This window comes from Myotis yumanensis, unplaced genomic scaffold (assembly GCF_028538775.1).
Source record: "Myotis yumanensis isolate MYYU_CA2020_CCGP unplaced genomic scaffold, mMyoYum1.0.hap1 SCAF_2, whole genome shotgun sequence".
Lineage (NCBI taxonomy): Eukaryota > Metazoa > Chordata > Mammalia > Chiroptera > Vespertilionidae > Myotis > Myotis yumanensis.
Window position 1 is genome coordinate 178,707,117 of NW_027223753.1, and position 19,647 is coordinate 178,726,763.

At 45.4% G+C, this 19,647-nt stretch overlaps 1 protein-coding gene across 1 annotated transcript in view; it reads right to left on the reverse strand.

Annotated features, from left to right (window-relative positions):
* USP13 (ubiquitin specific peptidase 13) overlaps positions 1–19,647 on the reverse strand; it is a 116,698-nt gene that overhangs the window by 47,874 nt on the left and 49,177 nt on the right. The window contains exons 7-10 of the mRNA XM_070406758.1: positions 12,644–12,738; positions 11,422–11,609; positions 9,152–9,223; positions 8,478–8,571 (exon numbers count right to left, since the gene is read on the reverse strand). Of these exons, the coding sequence (XP_070262859.1) occupies positions 8,478–8,571; positions 9,152–9,223; positions 11,422–11,609; positions 12,644–12,738 (449 nt within the window). The remainder of the gene's footprint in view (positions 1–8,477; positions 8,572–9,151; positions 9,224–11,421; positions 11,610–12,643; positions 12,739–19,647) is intronic.

Consider the following 19,647-nt stretch of genomic DNA (forward strand, 5'->3'; position numbering starts at 1 on the left):
ATGTGGGCCATCACGGGGCACAGGGAACAAAGCCCCCCCATTTCCTTCCACTTTCAGCCTGCTCTGGCCCATCTGACTCCAATCTGACAGGCAGAGGTCGTGTCCACACTTCTTTGAGATCTCATGGACCCCCAGTCAATGCTTGGGGTGTGGAAACCATAACGGGTGTACGCAATCACACAGTCAGATGCAACAGGTGATGGAAGAACTCCCATAGCCATCGGCCAATGAGTGGGCTCTGCATATAAAATATCTCCAACATGCATGTTCTAAGCAATGTTTCTAATAAAACTCAAGTGGGTTTCCTGTCTTGCAAAACTGTACCTGCTCTAGTCGTCCAGTATTTACTGAGCACTACTTCCTGCAGAGCACTAATGGGGATTCTGCGTTCCAAGGGCTGACAGACAACACACAGATCTATAATGAATGGGAAAGAAAACTGTAGGGACCTTGAACAACAGAAATCAGAGAATTCTGAGGACCTGGAACTTGTACTTAAATGACCAGATCACACAGATGGCTTTGATGTGCCTCCAGTGATATGTGAAGACCAATTTATACCTGATAATTAGTTTTACTACCTGTATATGCACCTCCTAAAAACTACATGACAGTTGTAACTTTCCTCACTCACTAGGCTGATATAGATCTCCATAGTATCAGCCAACACAAGCAAGCAGAAATAATCCTTATCTTTATGCATAATGGCTAGCATTCATTCATTCAATAGAAATTTACTGAGTGCTATGAAATGTCAGACACTGTTTTAGGTACTTGGATGAATAGTTACCAGGTCCAGGCATAGTGCTGAGCACTTTGTATGTGTATCTTGCTTCATTCACCCAACTTCATAAGGTGATTAATATTAGTATTATTTTTTCCACTTGACAGGTAAGGAAACTGAGGCAAAGAGGTGTTAAGTAACTGGCCCAGGATCAGAGCTAGAGAAGTCAGTCTCTCCGTGTGTCTCTCTCTGCCTCTCTCTCTGTCTCTCTCTCTCTCTCTCTCTCTCGTCCTAATACCACTTCCTGCATACAAGTGACTAGTTCTCATCTCTTACCAGTGGAAACAACAGCACAGTATGTATCTGACTCTGGGTAATCCCTCTTCAAGCCCACGCACCGCTGGGGCCAACATCCCAGGCCATCCAGCCATTACCCCCACGCCCAGCCGTGTGGAGGCTCCACTGTGAATGAAGCTTTTACAGTGTGTGTTCCTATTTGGGTGCTCACATGAGCATGCACTCACGGCCTGCTCCTGACGGTGTCAGCTCTCACAGGCTGTGCTTCATGCCTCATGTGGCCGCCAGTCCCCCCGAAAGCAGCTGCTTTAGAAAGTTCAACAAGTCGGTGAATTCTGAAAGGCTGCCTGCTGCTCGGTACCACCAGAGGGTCATACAGCTGGGAGGAGACCTTTCAACAGAGACCCTGGTGAGAAGTCCGGGAAACCCCGGACACTCAGCATGAACTGAGGTCCAGCCTCATTCATTCCCCTCCCACGACTCTTCTCTCTCTGTGCCCATTTCATTTCTTTTCCCTCGACTGACCTTTCTTAATCCTCTGTTCATTGGGCAAGTGGATAGCTTGAGGACTGAGAATCACTGAGGAGCTATTTGAAAAAGCTTCCTGGCCAGAGAAATTGTACCTCTCCCTCTCCATGTCACACTGCAGACCAGCTCCTGGCTCTCACCGCTGGGTTTGAGCATTTTAGCTCACACTCAGCTACCCCACACTGACTGCCTTGATGATTCGCCAGCCCTGTCCCGCTGCACCACACCCCACACCTGTGATATCTCTGATTTCAGAAGGGAGATCTCACAGGTTCCCAGCCTCCACTATTACTGTGTTCACTTCAGAGCTTGTATATTAGAAAGTCAGTAAAAAAGTTGAGCCTGAATCTAGTTGAACTTCCAGCTTATAAGAAACACAAGCTAAACAATAGCTCAAGGAAGCATTCCTTAGAGGAACCCTGGCAAGCGATCCAGCTCCTTCAACAAATCAATAGCATGCAGGAAGAGAAGGGGGGACTTGAAAGAGATGTCTTTGATATTGCAGGGGAAAATCTAGATGTGCTTCTAACACGTTAAAATTTTAACCTGATATGTATGTTTTTTAAAAAAAAAAGAAAGTATTCTAGTTATAGATGCATATTGAATATTTACAGGTGAAAGGGAGGATGCTTGGATTTTGTGTTAAAATACTTGGAGGAAAGGAGAGGAAAAGGGGGAGGAAAGAGCTAAGTTTAGGGGGGGTTGATGAAACCAGACTGGCAGAACGGTGATGTATTATCTTCACTCTCTACTTCTGTGTATTTTTGCAAATTCAAATAAACTCTTTTTCAAGGTCAGGCTCTGGACAAGGAGGTTTCTTTCTTACGAGAAACTAAAAGCCAAAATAAGGACCAAATACCTAAGTTAAAAGAAAAAAGGTTTTCTGGTTGGCAGTGGGTTGGTGACATCACCCGAGTGTCCCCCGTGGACCTATCACTGCACAAGATGAGAGGGAGAGACCAGAACTGACCAGGAGTCAGACCTGCACACACCCTCACTGCGAGCCGGGCTCGGACACCTAAAGGAAAGGTTAGTCCTGACAACCAACTGTGTGAGAGGGAGCCCCAGGTGCCCTCCAACATAGCAACCACCTAAGGCACCTGTTGTACTGATAGGGTACTGTACTTACTTTCTCCATCAGCAACTGGGAAACAGTTGAGCTAAAATTACAGCGAGGACTATGGTGTTCAGAATGTTTTCCCAATGCTTACGCAGGACTTTCTGATGAACACTGCACACGAAGGCAGCTGGATGCTGTCCACTCATATCCCCAAGCCTAATGCTCTACTCAACACGCAGGCAGCACAACTGAGGCTTTGTATCACTTCAAAGCAACGCCTGTTCAGATATCTACGTTGTAAGACCACAGGAATGAAACAAAAATAGGCCCATCTCAGCCTGTCCCCATTACACATGTGCGTGCCATCTGTGGACTCAAACTTTTACACTTAAACCCTGGACCAGTAGTTCCCAACCCAGATCCAACTCCCAAATCTCCTAGGCCCGTGGCCAGCAAACCGCGGCTCGTGAGCCACATGCAGCTCTTTAGCCCCTTGAGTGTGGCTCTTCCACAAAATACCATGTGCGGGAGCGCACGTACAGTGCAATTGAAACTTCATGGCCCATGAGCAGAAGTCGGTATTTTGCGGAAGAGCCGGTATTTTATGGAAGAGCCACACTCAAGGGGCCAAAGAGCCGCATGTGGCTCACGAGCCGTGGTTTGCCGAGCCGCAGTTTGCCGACCACTGTCCTAGGCTAAAGGAACAGAGGGCATTCCCCTAGCTATGTTTCATATTTCAGATGGTGAGTTAAAAATGTTACATTTGCCCAACCCAGGAAAATGGAGGTTAGTAAAAAACAAAGGTCTGAGTTTGTGGCTAAAATTACGTCACCTCCAAGTAGAACACTGGTTATCTCATGTTTATCAAAAACTGAGGCCAGCAACTATGTTTCAAGGATTATTTAGATGGGACATCAAATGAACTGCCCCTTAAGAAGCGCAGTTTGTTCAGAACACAGAATTGTCTAAAACATGTTATCTTCCGAAGGAGAAACAAATTAAGAGTATTCAGCACTGAAATGTGTGAAAGCACTGTCTTAGAATGCACAAAAACCTTTTTGAAGAAGAAAAGGTATCTTTTGATAGGAGGTGTTATCTAACAGACACAAGTTAATTTTTAAAATTAACTCAAAAATGTAAGTAAAAATGGCAGTGCCCAAAACAAACACTTTGTACAGATGAAAAAGTGTACTAAGCATGCACATATAAAAGCTGGATTTCACCGTGGCCTGCAGCAGACCAGCTTAATACCAGAAAGTATAGATTCTAGAAATAACCCCAAGATGTAAAGCAGAGGTGGGAAATCCAAGTGACTGGGCTACCGGGTGATTCTGCGAACATTAAGCATCCCCTTTGTCATCTACCCACCACCAGCTACACACAGAGGCATGAGTGGCTGAAACAAGGACTGGAACAGCTGTTAGGCACGCAGGCTAGTGCAGTGGTCACACGCACAGACTCAGGGGCCGGACAGCCGGGTGGAAAGCCCAGCCCTCCCACTCACTGGCTTGGTAACTTTAAGAAAGGTTTCTGAGCCTCAGCGCATGTACAGGAAGAGCCTGGCCTTTCGTTAGCACCCACAACGTTAGTATTCGTAGCAGTGGTGGTGGTGGTGGCCCTGTGAAAAGGCATTTCCGCCACATGGCTCTGACCCCTTCCCACTGTCTCCCCTCCAGCACACATTCCTCGTAATCTCTCCTCTTCCCCCCTTCAGCACCTCTTCTTTCCTCTCTTGTGGCATTTCAGGGTCATCTACAAGTCACAAACACAGGGGCCTGGGATAAGACCAAAGGGCTCCTGCTGCCTGAGAGAAGAAAGATTCTCACAATTTGATTTCCCTGAAAACAAGTGCAGTGAAAATCCCGATGCCCCAGAAAGTAAATCCCTCCACTGCCTGTTTGAGCTTGAAAGTAACACCTTCAGGACCTCAATGAAAATCATCTGGTGGTCGATTCAAGCTCATTTGGAATGTTAAAGGGGCCCTATTGATCATGGCACCTCCAAGCAGGGAAAGGCTTTTGCAAACCATTTATACACCCACACACCCAGCCCATCCTCCAGGAGATGGTCACAGAAGGCCTGGAGCAGCTGGGGATTGCGTGAAAGGAGGGCGGCTACTCCTTCAGAACTGGAATTGCCAGGGGTCCTGAGTGTGCGAGAAAAGCTGGAAGTTCAGATACATATGTGAGGGCCAGCAAAACACATCTGCAGGATGTAAATGGCCCCAAAGCTGCCAGGTTCCACCCCTTGAGCTGGACAGAGCAGGGGTTCCCACCCGCCATCCTCGGATCCCTGGAGATCACAGACCCACTGCACAATAGTCACCAAATCCAATGGCAGGGATTGGGCAAGGGCCCCAACCAGTCATTGTTCATCGACTGAGTCAATAACGTGCCTTACTCACATAAGAACTACTTTTTTTCCTAATGCAAAAGGACTCTGTGATATTAACAAAAACAAATGTTAGCCCTGGCTGGTGTGGCTCAGTGGATAGAGCGTTGGCCCGCCCACTGAAGGGTCTCAGATTCAATTCCTGGTCAAGGGCATATACCTGGGTTGCAGGTTCAATCCCCGGCCCCAGTCCAGGCGTGTGTGGGAGGAAACCAATCGGATGTGTCTCTCTCACATCTATGTTTCTCTCTCTCCCCATCCCTCTATCCCTTCCACTCTCTCTAAAAATCAATGAAGCCCAGCCGGTGGGGCTCATGGTTGAGCATCAACCTATGAACCATAAGGTCACAGTTCGATTCCAGTCAGGGCACATGCCCAGGTTGTAGGCTCGATCCCCAGCAGGGGGTGTGCAGGAGGTATCCAATCAATGACTCTCACTCTCCCTCTCTCCTCCTCTCTGAAATCAATAAAAATATATTTAAAAATAAAAAATAAAATAAAACAAAAAAATCAATGAAAAAAATATCCTCGAGTAAGGATTAACAAAAAACAAAACAAAAAACAAACTTTATTCAATTCTGCACTTGATGGCTGAGCCTGGAAGCTCCCGTGACGTGCCATGGTCCCTCGGCCCCTCGCAGGCCAGCAGAGGAAGCCAGGCTCCCAAGTCCCAATCAAGTCTCCTCCTCCACCAGGGAGGGTGGACCCTGCCCCAAGAGTGGCCCAGGAGACTGCCTGGGTGAAACCCAGGATAAATGTGATCAAAACAAAATTCTGAACCAAGTTTTTCACCATCACCTCTTCAAAGTTTCACAAGGGCTGAGAGGTGGCAGCATGGATACCTGCTACCCCGGCCCCACACCCGAACCATCTCCTCAGCTGCATTCCAGATGCGGGTCTTCCCATCTTAGGTGGAGAAGGGACTCATTATCTTGCAAGGCCGGATGACAGTGCAAGTGGAGAACTTGTCTTCCTGCCCCACAACACTCTGATCTCCTGGCCTAGCCATTCCGAATGTCTACACCCCTCTCAACCCTCCTCATGACCTACTTCCTTCTCCCCACCCCCAAACACTGCCTCTGTATGTTCCTATGTCCCCTGCATAATCTCCCTTCCATTGGCTCCATTTCCCCAACTAACTGGCTTCATTACAAAAAAAAAAAGAGTTGCTTCACTTTCCATTCTTACTTCAGTCTGCAGGCATTAGCTAAGATGACAGATGTAAGATGAGAGCACAGAGGTCAAACACTTGAGAAGCAGAATTGGAAGGACCTGCCCACTCAGTCAAAACAGGGCACTCTGAGGGCAGAGCAGGTGCTGGGAAGTGGGGCATGCATTCCATCCAGGACATCTGCACCGCGGAGCCAAGGCCGCAGATACAGCCGCGTACATTGCGCACTGCGGGACTCCAAGGGCAGTAACAGACCAGGGTGCGAATGGCGCTCTCTGGCGTGTGTAACAGAGCCCAGAGAGGCATCAGTGGCTCATCCTATAGGTACATGGAAATCTTTCAATTACTCTATCAATTAAGAGTGACCACATAGTTGCCCTGGCTGGTTTGGCTCAGTGGATAGAGCGTTGGCCTGCAGACTCAAGGGCACATGCCCAGGTTGTGGGCTCATTCCCCCGTTGGGGGCATGCAGGAGGAAGCCAGTCAATGATTCTCTCTCATCACTGATGTTTCTCTCTCTCTCTCCCTCTCCCTTCCTCTCTGAAGTCAATAAAAAAAAAAATTTTTTTTTAAAGAGTGACTACATGGCCAACTGAGTTTCTCAGACTTGAGTGTGCTTACAAACCCCTTGGCAACTTACTAAAAATGAGGACTGCCCAGTCCTCCCCAGAAATTCAGAATCCTCAGCTCTAGGGGGGCCTAGGAATGTGCATGTTGTTGTTTTCAACAACCAGCCTCTCCACAAACCCTAGCAAACAAAGTTGAGGCTTAGTAGAAGAAAGACACCATAAGGGCCAAGATTGTGAAACCAATAGGAAATGTTTCTATCTTATAAAGTTTACCAGTGGCCTGGTGCATGAAATTTGTGCACATTAAAAGGGGAATAATTAGAGGAAATATTTTAATATTGCTATTTGCCCTTTCTCTATAATAGAAGTGTCAAAGGTGAAAGAAAATTAGTAAAATGTATATGAAAATCTTCCTCCTGTCAGAGTCTGGGGTGCACCACGAAACCCAGAGTCAAATCCCTGCCCACCCACGTGCACCTTGAAATCACGCAAGACCCAGACCCCCATTGGGCTAGATTCAGACCCGGCCAGTCCCAACCTTGTCAAGCCCCGCCGGGCGGGGGACATAGCCTCAGGTCCCCTGGCCCAGCGTTGGGGCGGGGAGCATGGCCTGAGATCCCCCATCAAGCCCCACTGGGAGGGTGGCACAGCCTCAGGTACTCCGTCAAGCCCCGCTGGGCGAGGGGAGCTGCCTGAGGTCCCCCGGCCCAGCACTGGGGTGGGGGCACACCTTGAAGTTCCCCATCAAGCCCTGCCGGGCGGGAGGTGCAACCTGAGGTCCCCTGCCAAGCCCCGCCAGATGGGGGCATGGCCTCAGGTCCCCCGGCCCGGTGCCAGGGCGGGTTGTGTGGCCTGAGGTACCCCAGCCTGGCACCAGGGTGGGGGGGTCACACCTTGAGGTCCCCCATCAAGCCCCACTGGGAGGGGGGCACAGCCTCAGGTCCCCCGGCCCAGGGCGAGGGAAGCAGCCTGAGGTCCCCCGGCCTGGTGCGAGGGGGGAAGGGGGGGTCAGCCTGAGGTCCCCTGTCAAGCCCCACAGGGACAGGGGGGGCACAGCCTCAGGTCCCTGCTGATTGCTCGTTAAGGCTCATTACGGGAACTTGGCCTCCGCTGTGGGTGCCGCCATCTTTGTGGCAAGTGATGGTCAATTTGCATATTCACTTTATTATATAGGATTCCTTCCATCTCAGCTGTATTTTATGAAGAATATTGTTTCTGGCCCTGGCCCGCTTGACTCAGGGTTAGAGTGTCAGCCCAGAGACCAAAGGGTTGGGGGTTCAATTCTCAGTCAAGGGCTTGTACCTTGGTTGCAGGTTCAATACCCGGCCCCAGTTGGGGCACATGCAAGAGGCAACCAATTGATGTGTCTCTCTCACATCGATATTTCTTTCTCTCTCTCTCTCTCTCTCTCTCCTCTCCCCACTCCCTCCCTTTTACTTTCTCTAAAAGTCAATGCAAAAATCCTCGAGTGAGGATAAAAAAAAGAATATTGTTTCTGTAGACCATTAATGATGGTACTCACATGAAATCCATGAAGCAGCTGCCACTAGAAACCCCACCCTGCCTGGTCCTGTTTAAGAGCATACAGACAGTTGCCCTAGACTCTGACATGAAACTGCTGTTCTGACAGTGTGTTAAGTTTACGCCACCATTTGCCAAGTCATAGGAAGTCCACATCCTAGCTGGTAAACGCACCTCCTCCCTACATACCAGCATGGCAGCCACTCAGACACATACCTTATGCTCCTCCTTCATCACCTGTTCGATGAGTTCGGATTTCACTGGAGGCTTGGAATACTGGCCTGAGAGAAGGCCATGTCCTAACTTAGTCCTGGACGGGAGGGAGGAACAAAACAAAAGGTCATTGTTGTTTCCCTTCTGAGATGTTACAATTATCTGCGAATTTCAGTAAGTGCAGCTACTTTCAAGCCAACTGCTTTATCTCCATTCCTCACAAATAACTTATTCATTCGATTCTACTTGATTCTGATTCCATTTTCAAATTTTCCTCAGTACTTTATAGATCATTTTTATTAATTTCTTTCTTCTTGTAAAAGTAACATGTGCTCATTTTAGAACACTTTTAAAAATATATAAAAGAGCCCACCCGGCATGGCTCAGTGGTTGAGCATTGACTTATGAACCAGGAGATTATGGTTTGGTTCCCGGTCAGGGCACATGCCTGGGTTGTGGGATCGATCCCCAGTAGGGGGTGTGCAGGAGGCAGCCAATCAATGATTCTCATCATTGATGTTTCTATCTCTCTCCCTCTCCTTTCCTCTCTGAAATCAATAAAACACATATTTTTTAAAAATACATAAAACAAAGAGAACTGTTTTTAATTCTGCAAATAGAACTACTACGAACACTTTATTGGAGACTTTTCTTAAAAACTATAATGAGGCACTTACATCTGTGTGTTGAAATCTTGTGTTGGATCTAAAGGAGAATAGTCAAATATTCTGGGAAGATTTCCTACATACCTAGGAAATGAGAAGCGACAGTCAAAACATAGAACGGAGCCATGAACTGAACCAAAATAAGCCGTCATCCTGCTGAAGACCTCACCATTCAGTCAAAATTAAATCATCCACCCGAAGAAAAGCGTTTCCTGAGTGCATGCAGCCATATGCATGGACCTCCCTAAACTGTGTGTGTTCCCGTCAGTGCATCTCAACCCTGGGTGTGAGTTAGAATCCCGAAGAGTTTCTTTAAAAATGCAAGGTTCTGCCCGGTCGGCATGGCTCAGTGGTTGAGCATCGATCTATGAACCAGGAGGTCTCGGTTCGATTCCCAGTCAGGGCACGTACCCCAGTTGCAGGCTCAATCCCCAGTGTGAGGAGTGCAGAGAATCAATCAATGATTCTCTCTCATCATTCATGTTTCCATCTCTCTCTTCCTCTCTGAAATCAATAAAAAAAAATTTTTTTTTAAATACAAGGTTCTGAGTTCACTGTCTGAGACTGAGGTCTGGGATTTGGAATCTTTCACAAGTTCCCCAAGCAATTCTAACACGTGGCCGGAGTCAGGAACCACCAGTTTATGCCATGGCAGCTGCCGTCTCAAATACCAATAAGGTTGGGAATCGCTCCGGTCGTGCCAAAATGACTAATATGATAATGTCGGTGACAACGATCATTTCCTGAGGGTTTCCTATGTTACCTGGTTGGGTCTTCACTACAACCATATGAGGAAGTGATTAGTATCAGTACCCCATTTGAGAGATGAGAAACTGGGGTGCAAATCCATTAGGTCCCCCGGGGAGGGAATGATGGAGCCCATCATGGACCCAGGCTGCCTGGCTCAAGCTGTGCCCTGAACCACCCTTCCAACTGTGCCCGCCCGTCCACGGACCCTGTAGCATCCACAGACCCTCCTCCTGACCAGCTTATCCTGACAGCAGTGCTACCTTCACCCCGGCTCTCACCCTGTCTGAGCGCGGCCTAAGGAAGGAAACGGCCACAGACAGCTCCCCTGCCCCTCGCTGTGGCAGGATGAGGGCAGCCTGATATGCACAGGTAGGAAGCGCCCTACATCACTGCCTCCCAAACTGCCTTCCCTGAAGAGCCAGCCTTTTTATTTTTCCAACTCACGCAGGTGATACATTTAAAAAAAGACAATAAAAACAAATTATTAGAAAAACGAACTGCCACTGACAAAACGGCCATGTCACAGGGCTACAAAAATGGCTCAGCGCTTGCTCCCTGCCCATTTCCATTCTTGTCTCGTCGCAGAGCCCTGTCCAGCAGTGTGAGGAACAGTGCCAGTCTGGGAATCACACTTTGAGTGGCAAAGAAATGAAAAGCTGAAATCCTCTAAGACACGCCACTGACCAGAAGGGCAGCAACGGCCAAACAGATCACTGAGTCTCTCCCAGCGCGTCTATAGGAAAGGATCTGGCAGGCTTGCTGTGAGGATGCATGAGGAACTTTTTCTTGGCATAGAGCAGTGGTTCTCAACCTGTGGGTCAAGACCCCTTTGGAGGTCAAATGACCCTTTCACAGGGGTCGCCTAAGATCATCAAAAAACATATATAATTACATATTGTTTTTGTGATTAATCACTATGCTTTAATTATGTTCAATTTGTAACAATGAAATTGGGGGTCACCACAACATGAGGAACTGTATTAAAGGGTTGCGGCATTAGGAAAGTTGAGAACCACTGGCATAGAGGGTGACAGTCTAATAATGCAAGCCATTATCAGTATGACAGATTCCTGTGGGACGGGGGGGGGGGGGGGGGGGGGGGGGGGGTTAGTTTACAAAGCTCACTTTATCTCATCTGATCTCCATAATGCTTGGCCAGGGTTCCCACCCAGTTTCAGTGCAAGAAGTCACACCACAGCCCAGCGGCGTGGCTCAGGGTTGAGCGTCGACCTATGAACCAGGAGGTCACAGTTCGATTCCCGGTCAGGGCACAGGGACTCAATCCCCAGTGTGGGGTGTGCAGGAGGCAACCAATCAGTGATTCTCTCTCATCATTGATGTTTCTATCTCTCTCCCTCTCCCTTCCTCTCTGAAATCAAGAAAAATATATTAAAGAAAAAAAAGAAGTCACACTACAGATGGCATGGCAAGATGGCCTGCTGCTCATGAAGACGGGCTTTGCGGCACACCGGGCCTGGGCTGGCCCTGGCGGGGGCCAGGGCAGCAATGGGCCCGGCTGAGGGGACACTCACGCTCTCTGGAACTCGGGGATGCTGAAGATGGCCTGCATGACGGAGCTGAGGTAGCAGCTGTTGCCCAGGTTCTTGAGCCCCGTGTACCCGGGGCCATACATAGGCTTCAGCTTTGTCCCCGTCTCCTGGATCACTTCCCACTCGCTGACCCGCGGCTTGATGTCATTGTCCCGGAGCCCGTTCTCTGTCTGGGGCAAAGTCATTGAAGAAAAACAACTTTAGCTGTGATCGTCGTTGGATGCCCCGTGAATTATTTCTAACAGCAATGGTGTTTCCGCCTCTTTTTCCCCCAACTAAGCAGAGGAATAAAAACCTAATTAAAAGAGACTGAGATGGTGATGGTTGCACAACAATGGAAATATACTTAATGCCAAAAAATGGTTAAAATGGTAAATTTTATGTGGTCTATCTTTCTGCAATAAAAAATAAATAAAAGTCAGAGTGACTGAAAAGAAAGGAGATAGGAGGAGGAAGAAAGACAAATAGGAATCAGAAAAAAAAAGAAGCAAGTAGAATAATTTCAGGAGAGGATAAAACACAGCCCAGCAAACAGCTGGAGAGGAAAAGAGACAGAAAACTCAGGGCTTGGGAGTGCCTCGACCCAGGAGGAAGGTTTACAGAAGAGCAGAGAAAGCAAATTAACACCTGACACAAGTGAGAAGGAGGAGATGGGAGAACATGAGGAGAGAGAGCTGGCCTGGGCTGCAAGGAAAGGGCTAAGACAGAGCACACACATTTCAATAGCTCCTCCCAGGGACTAACATCACAGTCCTGACAGCAGCGTGGAAACACGATATTAAATGAAGTAAAGCTCTTCCATCAACAATAATACATTGGCTTATTCTTTCCCTCCCCCAGATGCTCTGCTTCCCTTCCTGAAGTTAATTAAAGTGATACTGGTCACAGATAATTTTAAAGGTCATCTCCTGTACCGTCTCCCTTTAGTGAACAGAGTGATTCATGCAACTCTCCATCCATGGAGATTTTGCATGTAAACTCCAACTAAACAAAATGGTACCTGACAAGTTGCCATTTTTATTATAACATTAAAAAAGTCCAAGCTGGCAACCAAAAGAAAATGCCAATGAATTACATTCAAGAAGTAAATGCAAACACTGAAACCTGTAAAATGAAGATTCAAGTTAGAGAAATTATATATTAAATAAAACAGACAGTTCCCTCCCCACAAGATGGGAACAGAGACAAAAGCAGACGTTCTCACCCCATGCATATGAAGCATATCGATTCCAAAATGCGCTAAGTGTTTGGCCAAGTGAGGATCCGTAACAGGTTCCTCTTCTTGAAATGAATAAACATCTAGAGAAGAGAAAACAAGCTGTAATCAAGTCATTCAATATTCAGCATATATTTACTGAGCTCCTACTATGCGCCTGGCTTGGGATATATTAATGAACAAAACAAAAACCTTCGGTAAGTTACACTCAACTGGAAAAAGACAGATGATGAGCAACAAACATAATAAGTAGGTATTCTTTGTAAATGTGCCCATATATCAATTCCTGTGACATTTCAGGAATATAAAAAGGTTTCCTGAAAGAGCAGTGTCTGAAGTTAAAATACTTTAAAATTCGACAAACATAAATGCCTAACATTTAACTTTTCTAACCAAAACCACAGTGGCAGTACTCAAAGTTCAGGAGGAAAGAAGGGTGAGAGAGGAGAAGGGTGGCTCTGTGTGCCCACAGCAGGGAGAATCTATGGGGGAACACAGGCCCTCAGTGGCAGCTGAAAGGCTGACTTGGGGTGTAAGGTCCAGGACAAAACACAATTCTGCCTTGGAACCTCTATCGTCTCAGGCCTATCAGCTCACCAACTTCCACCTGCCACCTGCCCCCCTTCCCTTCTGTCCCACATCACGGTCCACACCTCACGTGCACCCTGGGCACACACAGAAGATGACAATGCATTTGGCACAGCAGGGTAGCTCAAGGCTCCCCGTCCCCCCAGGGCCTGAGGGATGGGCATCTTGGCCTGTTGGTAACCCATCTGTGGGGTACGAGTCCTGGGGAGCTGTGCTGAGCTGGGAGGCTTCTCTCCTGATGATATTCCAGCTTCAGATGGAACCTGGCTTCTCAATGTGTACAGAATCTGGGCCTTACCCTGGACCTGCGGACTGAGAATCTGCATTTTCATACAATCCCAGATGCTATCCGATCACTGCCTTCTCGGTCCTCACACTGCAGGGCGATGTGGGAGGGGAACAGCTTCAGGCCCATTGTGCAGATGAGGAAAAGGGGCTCCGAAAGGTGACATCATTTGCCTCAAACCCCACAGGGGGCCCAGAACCCAGGTACTCTGACTCCTGGCCCCGTCCTTTTTCTCTGCACCAGCCTATTTCCTGAAATCTCTCAGGAGACCTGCACACTTGGTCCTCAATAGCAATGGAGAGACAAAAGCCACAGTTTCCTCACTCCTGAATTTGAAGAACAAAATGTATTACAAGGGAAATAGACATAAAGATATCATTCTGTAGAAAAGTAAAAGATAGACTGTCCAAGGAGTTTCCTGCTCTTTGGAATGTCACCAGAAGAAGAAAAAGTAATACACGGAAACTGTGGTGACCCTTTGGCCCAAACCCAGGTACACGGAGATTCACTGTCACCAAATAAATGGAGATTCTATTATTAACTAGAGGCCTGGTGCACGAATTTGTGCACAGATGGGGTCAGGATAGCCCACCTCGATCGGGGCCAATTGGGCTAGGCCGGCTGCGGGGAGGGGCCTTGGGCGATTGGCCGGCTGACACCGCCTCCTGGTCGAACTCCCAGTCGAAGGGACAATTTGTATATTAGCCTTTTATTGTATAGGATTGATTAAACATTGTATAGCTTTTTCTTCTATTCCTCTTTCCCTAGAGGCCCATTTAAATTTGTGGGTAATAGCTTTCATTTATATCCTTTTTAAAAATATAATTCAGTGCTTGAAAGCAAAAACAAAAGACAAAACCCCAACCCAATTAAGAAAACACTTCTAAGAAGTTTAAATACTAAAAGCATCAACAAAATATTTGAACTAATAACTTGAAACAAATACAACAATATTTTTCATCTATGACAAATGACAGAAAAATGTCACTCAAATACTGGCTGGGAGGTGAAAAGGACATTCCCTGGGTACTTTAACTTGGGTTATTATGAACTAGTGGGGTTGTTTTGAAAACTTAAGACTTTAAGCCTCTCATTATCGGAGATCTATTAAAAAATAATAAAATTGCTAGGACTGCACCATTGACAATAGCCCAGAGTTTTGGATTAGGCAAAAATCACAGAGCTATTAGGATAATGACTACCCCACTAGACTCATGCCACATAGAGAAAGTAATGTGTCCTATCTCCAGTCATTAATTGCTCCAAAGATACGACATGATTCGGTCAGACACTATAGTAATTTCTTACTCCACAAGTATAACAGTATACCACACACATGGTGCTCAGGTGCTGCTGTCCAAGGTGACCACCATTCAACATAGTTCCAGGGTCTTGTGAAAAATGCTACGGTGGTGGAGCAGTACAAGGAGGGGCACAAGCCAGATCCAAGCTAAAATGAAGTCATCAATCCTTGATTCCAAACCCTCCGGCTGTCAGGAACTCAAAGAAGCTTACGTCCAGGTCAAGAGTTAAGTTGACCAAAGAAGACCACCTTGAGAATCTATGGAGCGGGTGAAGCGGCCAGGGGGATAGGCATTTTCACAGCTGCCTTGGGCATCTCTGGAAGACTCTTTCCCAACCACCCAGGGCACTGAGGCATGTTCTTGAGTAAACTAGTTTCCATGATGGAAGATAAATACACCCTCTCCTTCCTCCACCCCTTCTCACTCCCTTCCCACCAAGCACCTCTTCCTTGCTTTGCCAAACCAATGTCTCTTCCCGCAAAGGAAAGCTTCTTGTTTGTTTGTTTGGTGATCTGTTTGTTTCCTGGTTTGTTTGTTGTGGTACCCATGGGGACCCAGAGTGGAATTTGGCATGGGTCCATTTTTTTTACCCATGCCACCACAACGGCATCGCCTGGGGGATCAGGGCTTCTTGGAAGAGCTCATTCTAAGTTGAGACCTCAAGATGAGTAGGAGTTTGTCACTGAATAGGTATATCCTTAGAGGGGAGAAGGAAATCAGCATGAGCAGATCACACTACTATTAAATGGTTGAGTCCACAGCCTGCTAGGATTCCATGTTTACTAAACAGTATTCTAAATATAATTCAGCTTCCCACAGGGAAGGAATGTACTGGTCAAGCAAGCAGTTAGACCAGTTATAAACTAAAAAATAAGGTCTGAATTTGAGACTTTGTCTCTTGTGAATTGAATCAGCCTCAACTAGCTTAGCAAGTGTGGAATATGGGACCCTCAGCAGTGGTACCTTCACCAGAAGGTGGCCACCCTGTCCCCAAGGGCACCATGCCCACCAGGGCCTCAGGGTACACAGGTTCACCATATGATATTTAAGGAAACTTTATGCATGTTTCCATTAACTTATTTGGCTTTTAAATAAACAGTGTTATAGTTAGCAATCTATTAAACACAGATTTAAAAGAAACTAAAACAGAATTGATGCATCACATACACTTGTATGAAATGATAATTAGACTGAAAATAGTCATTTGTGCTAAAACCAAGTCTGCACAAGATAAGCAGGAATTAAATCCTGATCTTTTTTTCAAAAAGTGAACATTATTTCAGCTAAATGAATTTGAGAACCCTCACCACAGGGTGTATGATTCACACTGCTATTGTCAGTGTTGTGTTCATCTATGATTGAAATGAGAGTAATTTATTCAAATATTGTCAATTATATAATAAAGGTAACTTTAAAAGTTCTTCCTCTAAAAAAAAAAAATTAACTAGCTCAGCTGGTGTGGCTTAGTGATTGAGCATCAAGCAATGTACCAGAAGGTCATGGTTCGATTCCTGGTCAGGGCACATGCCCAGCTTGCAGGCTCCATCCCCAGTAGGAGGCTTGCAGGAGGCAGCCTATCAATGATTCTCTATCATCGTTGATGTTTCTATCTCTCCCTTTCCCTTCCTCTTTGAAGTCAATAAAAATATAATTTTTTTAAATTTTAACTATGTCAGATAATGGGTTAATATTCTTTTTATTCATATTTTAGTTGTTATTGATTGACTGAAGAGAAACATCAATTTTTTGTTGTTCCACTTATTTATGCATTCATTTGTTGATTCTTGTATATGCCCTAACTGAAGATCACACCCACAACCTTGGTGTATTTGGAAAATGCTCTAACCAACCGAGCTACCCAGCTATGGCTCAGCCCTGTGAAAAAGGGGGGAAAAAAACTCAATATTCTTTTTTTTAAATATATTTTATTGATTTTTTACAGAGAGGAAGGGAGAGGGATAGAGAGTTAGAAACATCGATGAGAGAGAAACATCGATCAGCTGCCTCCTGCACACCCCCTAACTGGGGATGTGCCCGCAACCAAGGTACATGCCCTTGTCCGGAATTGAACCTGGGACCCTTGAGTCCACAGGCCGACACTCTATCCACTGAGCCAAACCGGTCAGGGCAAGTCAATATTCTTAATAGCTAAAGTTTTTTTAAACCAATAAAAAAACGCCTACACATAAACCTATTAGAAAATCAGCCTAAGAAATTCACAAAAATTACTATGAATGGCCAAGAGTACTATAAAAAATGTTCAGCCTCACTAGTAAAGCAAATTAAAACAAGATAACAGATTAGCAAAGGTTTTGAAAATTTTTGAATACCCCAAGTTGTCTAAGATTTGGTAAAATGGGTATTCTCATACACTGGGGGAGGAAACATAAATTACTACAACTGTGTAAAAAAGAAACTCAGCAACTGAAAAATTAAGTTTCAGTCCTTTGTTCGTCAGAATTTATCATTAAAAAAAAAATAATTAGACAAACACCCAAAGATTTGTATATGCACAAGGATGTTCATCAGAATAGCACAAAAAATATAACTCACAGGGGAATAGTGAAATGATTTATGGAACTATCCTGGGATATTGATGAGCATCTCATGACATGAAAAACATAAAGTTAAAAGAGAAAAACAAGGTATGAAGCTTTATACCGTGTAATTCAAGTTTTGTAAAAATAGGGGTTGGGCAGGGGGCGATTTATATAAAAACTAATCAAGGCTTTAGAAAAGGGGAAAAAAGACTTAAAGAAAATACCCTAATTGTTAGAAGTGATTTGTCTGGCAAGTGTATTACTAGTGATTTTATTTACTTCCCTACACTTTTCTCTGTTTTCTAAATATGTTTCACTGAACATCTGCTTCTTGCATAATCAAGGGGCAAATATAAACTTCCCTTCCTCAAAGGAAAAGGGAAAAAATTTCAGATGCACTCTAAATTGCAGTTTAAAAATAAGCTTCCCTCTAGAAAAAAAGGTTTTGAAAAATTAAAGATGCAAAGAAAATAGAATTAACCTTTGCCTTTATTTTTGGCACACATTTAAATAAAATCTATTTTTATTATTTTTAATATATTTTTACTGATTTTAGAGAGGAAGGGAGAGGGAAAGAAAGATAGGAACATCAATGATGAGAGAAAATCATTAATCAGCTACCACAACTCAGGCATGTGCCCTGACCAGGAATCGAACTGTGACCTCCTACTTCAGTGATGGCGAACCTTTTGAGCTCGGCGTGTCAGCATTTTGAAAAACCCTAATTTAACTCTGGTGCCGTGTCACATATAGAAATTTTTTGATATTTGCAACCATAGTAAAACAAAGACTTATATTTTTGATATTTATTTTATATATTTAAATGCCATTTAACAAAGAAAAATCAACCAAAAAAATGAGTTTGCGTGTCACCTGTGACACGCGTGTCATAGGTTTGCCATCACTGTCCTAGTTCATAGGTTGATGCTCAACCACTAAGCCATGCTAACCAGGCCAAATAAAATCTAATTATTTAAATACTTATATGCCATTTGGTTCATTTAACAAAAGTATGTGTGCCTACTGTGTATAAGATTTTGTATGGGACCCAAAGATAAGTAAGAAATAGCCCAACCTTCAAACAACTAAAAGTGTATAACTAAGACATGTACACCAACATTTGTAGTCTTGGACAGGCTGTATCAAAGCACTACATAAGACAGCACAGAAAGTAGAAACATCTGATTTATTATCTCTTTATAATTTCATCCAATAGGATGCCTACATTACAAACCCTTCTCTCTGTGGTCCCATAAAAAGATACTGATGGTTGCCTTATACAGCAGTCATTCAACACAGCAATGAGCATCAAACACTTGGCTGGAGCCCTAGTCCAGCACATATCCTAAACTTTCTCTTCAGATCCTGGAAGCCTAAGCATTTGACCTGGCTTGTGTAGGGTTCTGTTTGCTTGGGGGAATGGGGAATGGGGGGGGGGGGGGGTGGTGTTTGGCATCAGCACCTGCCAGAGCTGACCAGCAGACCCTGAGTGATGGATGAATGGATTAGTCTGACACACATTTCTGTGAAAGAGAGGCTAAGGGACTGCCTGGCTATAGGTACCAAGCAGCCCCGTTCACCTGCCTCCTTAGGCTTTTATTGTAGCAACAGCTTGAACTAAAATTAATCTCTAGATACAATCAGCAGGGTAAGCATCCTTGAGAACGCAGATGCTTCTACAAGGTTGAGTCTAAAGACTAAACATAGAGATTCCAGCAAAACACCCGGGGGCTCAGACTTGTTTGGAAAAGTCAAGGCAGGGGCTGCCACCTTTGGCAAAGTTCCCCTAGAGGCCCCCAACCTTTCGGAGAATCCTCCTTACAGACTTTCCAACCAAGTCCCATGCTTCCCCACAAGCACGTAGGCCTCTTACAGCTACTTTTCTCTAATGAGTTAAAATAAGTCCTCTAACTTGAGAAAATGATCCAAAATGCAAATCCAAAGAATCTTTTTTTTTTAATATATTTTATTGATTTTTTACAGAGAGGAAGGGAGAGAGATAGAGAGTTAGAAACATCGATGAGAGAGAAACATCGATCAGCTGCCTCCTGCACACTCCCCACTGGGGATGTGCCCGCAACCCAGGTACATGCCCTTGACCGGAATCGAACCTGGGACCTTTCAGTCCGCAGGCCGACGCTCTATCCACTGAGCCAAACCGGTTTCGGCTAAATCCAAAGAATCTTGACATGACCTAACTGCCAGCCTCAGTGATAAAACAAGTGATAAATGAAAACAGTTCAATGAAAAGGTTGACCAGAGCACATGTAGTGA